General features: G+C 55.4%; 1 protein-coding gene across 2 annotated transcripts in view; it reads left to right on the top strand.

Moving 5' to 3' along the window:
• TFAP2A (transcription factor AP-2 alpha) overlaps positions 1-689 on the top strand; it is a 29,427-nt gene extending 28,738 nt beyond the window's left edge. For both annotated transcript variants that reach the window (XM_019522466.1, XM_019522474.1), the window contains exon 7: positions 99-689. In XM_019522466.1, the coding sequence (XP_019378011.1) occupies positions 99-387 (289 nt within the window). In that variant the 3' untranslated portion in view covers positions 388-689. The remainder of the gene's footprint in view (positions 1-98) is intronic.
• Positions 690-923: the final 234 nt, after the last annotated feature.

Raw genomic sequence — 923 nt, 5'->3', positions numbered from 1 at the left:
GGGGGGGGGGGGGGGGGCCTGGGCTGTGCCGCTGCTGCTCCCGGTTAATTTCCCCTCCTCTCTCTCCCTCTCTCCTCTCTGCTCCATTTGTGCCACAGACAGATCTGCAAAGAGTTCACCGACCTGCTGGCTCAGGACCGATCTCCCCTGGGGAACTCGCGGCCCAACCCCATCCTGGAGCCGGGCATCCAGAGCTGCCTGACCCACTTCAACCTCATCTCGCACGGCTTCGGCAGCCCGGCCGTGTGCGCGGCCGTCACCGCCCTGCAGAACTATCTCACCGAGGCGCTCAAGGCCATGGACAAAATGTACCTCAGCAACAACCCCAACAGCCACACGGACAGCAGCACCAAAAGCGGCGACAAAGAGGAGAAGCACCGAAAGTGAGGATCCAGCCCCTCCTCCTCCTCCCCCTCCCCGCAGCCAGCATCCAGCCAGGCATCTCCTGCCACCCCTCCCCCGTGCCCTCCTGCCCGGCCTGCTCTCCTGACTCCGCAGGACTGCTCTGCCCTCCCCCTCCCGCACCAGCCTCCCAGGGACTCCCAGGTTTGGAGAGAAGAGATCAGAGGGGGGAGTGGGGGGGCCCATGGAGTCAGCATCAACAAAAAAAGTTCTTTGAGCTCCCGAACTTTTTTGTTTTGAAATAAGAAACACAAAAAAGCAGCAAAAGGACCTTTTTTAAAAAAAAAAAGAAAGAAAAGAAAGAAAAATAAATAAATAGATTAAATGAAAACGACAACAAAAAATAATCGCTAAAAAAAAATTCTATGAGCTTCATCGGACTGCAAGCACCACCTCCCTTCCCCACCCACTACTTACCAGCACAGAGTCCAGCTCCAGCTCCCTGTGACAGCGAGTGGGGATTGCTTGAATCTGTGAAGCTCTCTGAATCTTTTCTGAATCGATTCGGAGAGTTTTGAATC

This window comes from Gavialis gangeticus, unplaced genomic scaffold (genome assembly GCF_001723915.1).
Source record: "Gavialis gangeticus isolate Ggan-Ray unplaced genomic scaffold, GavGan_comp1, whole genome shotgun sequence".
Taxonomy (NCBI): domain Eukaryota; kingdom Metazoa; phylum Chordata; order Crocodylia; family Gavialidae; genus Gavialis; species Gavialis gangeticus.
This window is presented reverse-complemented; position numbering and strand designations above follow the sequence as displayed.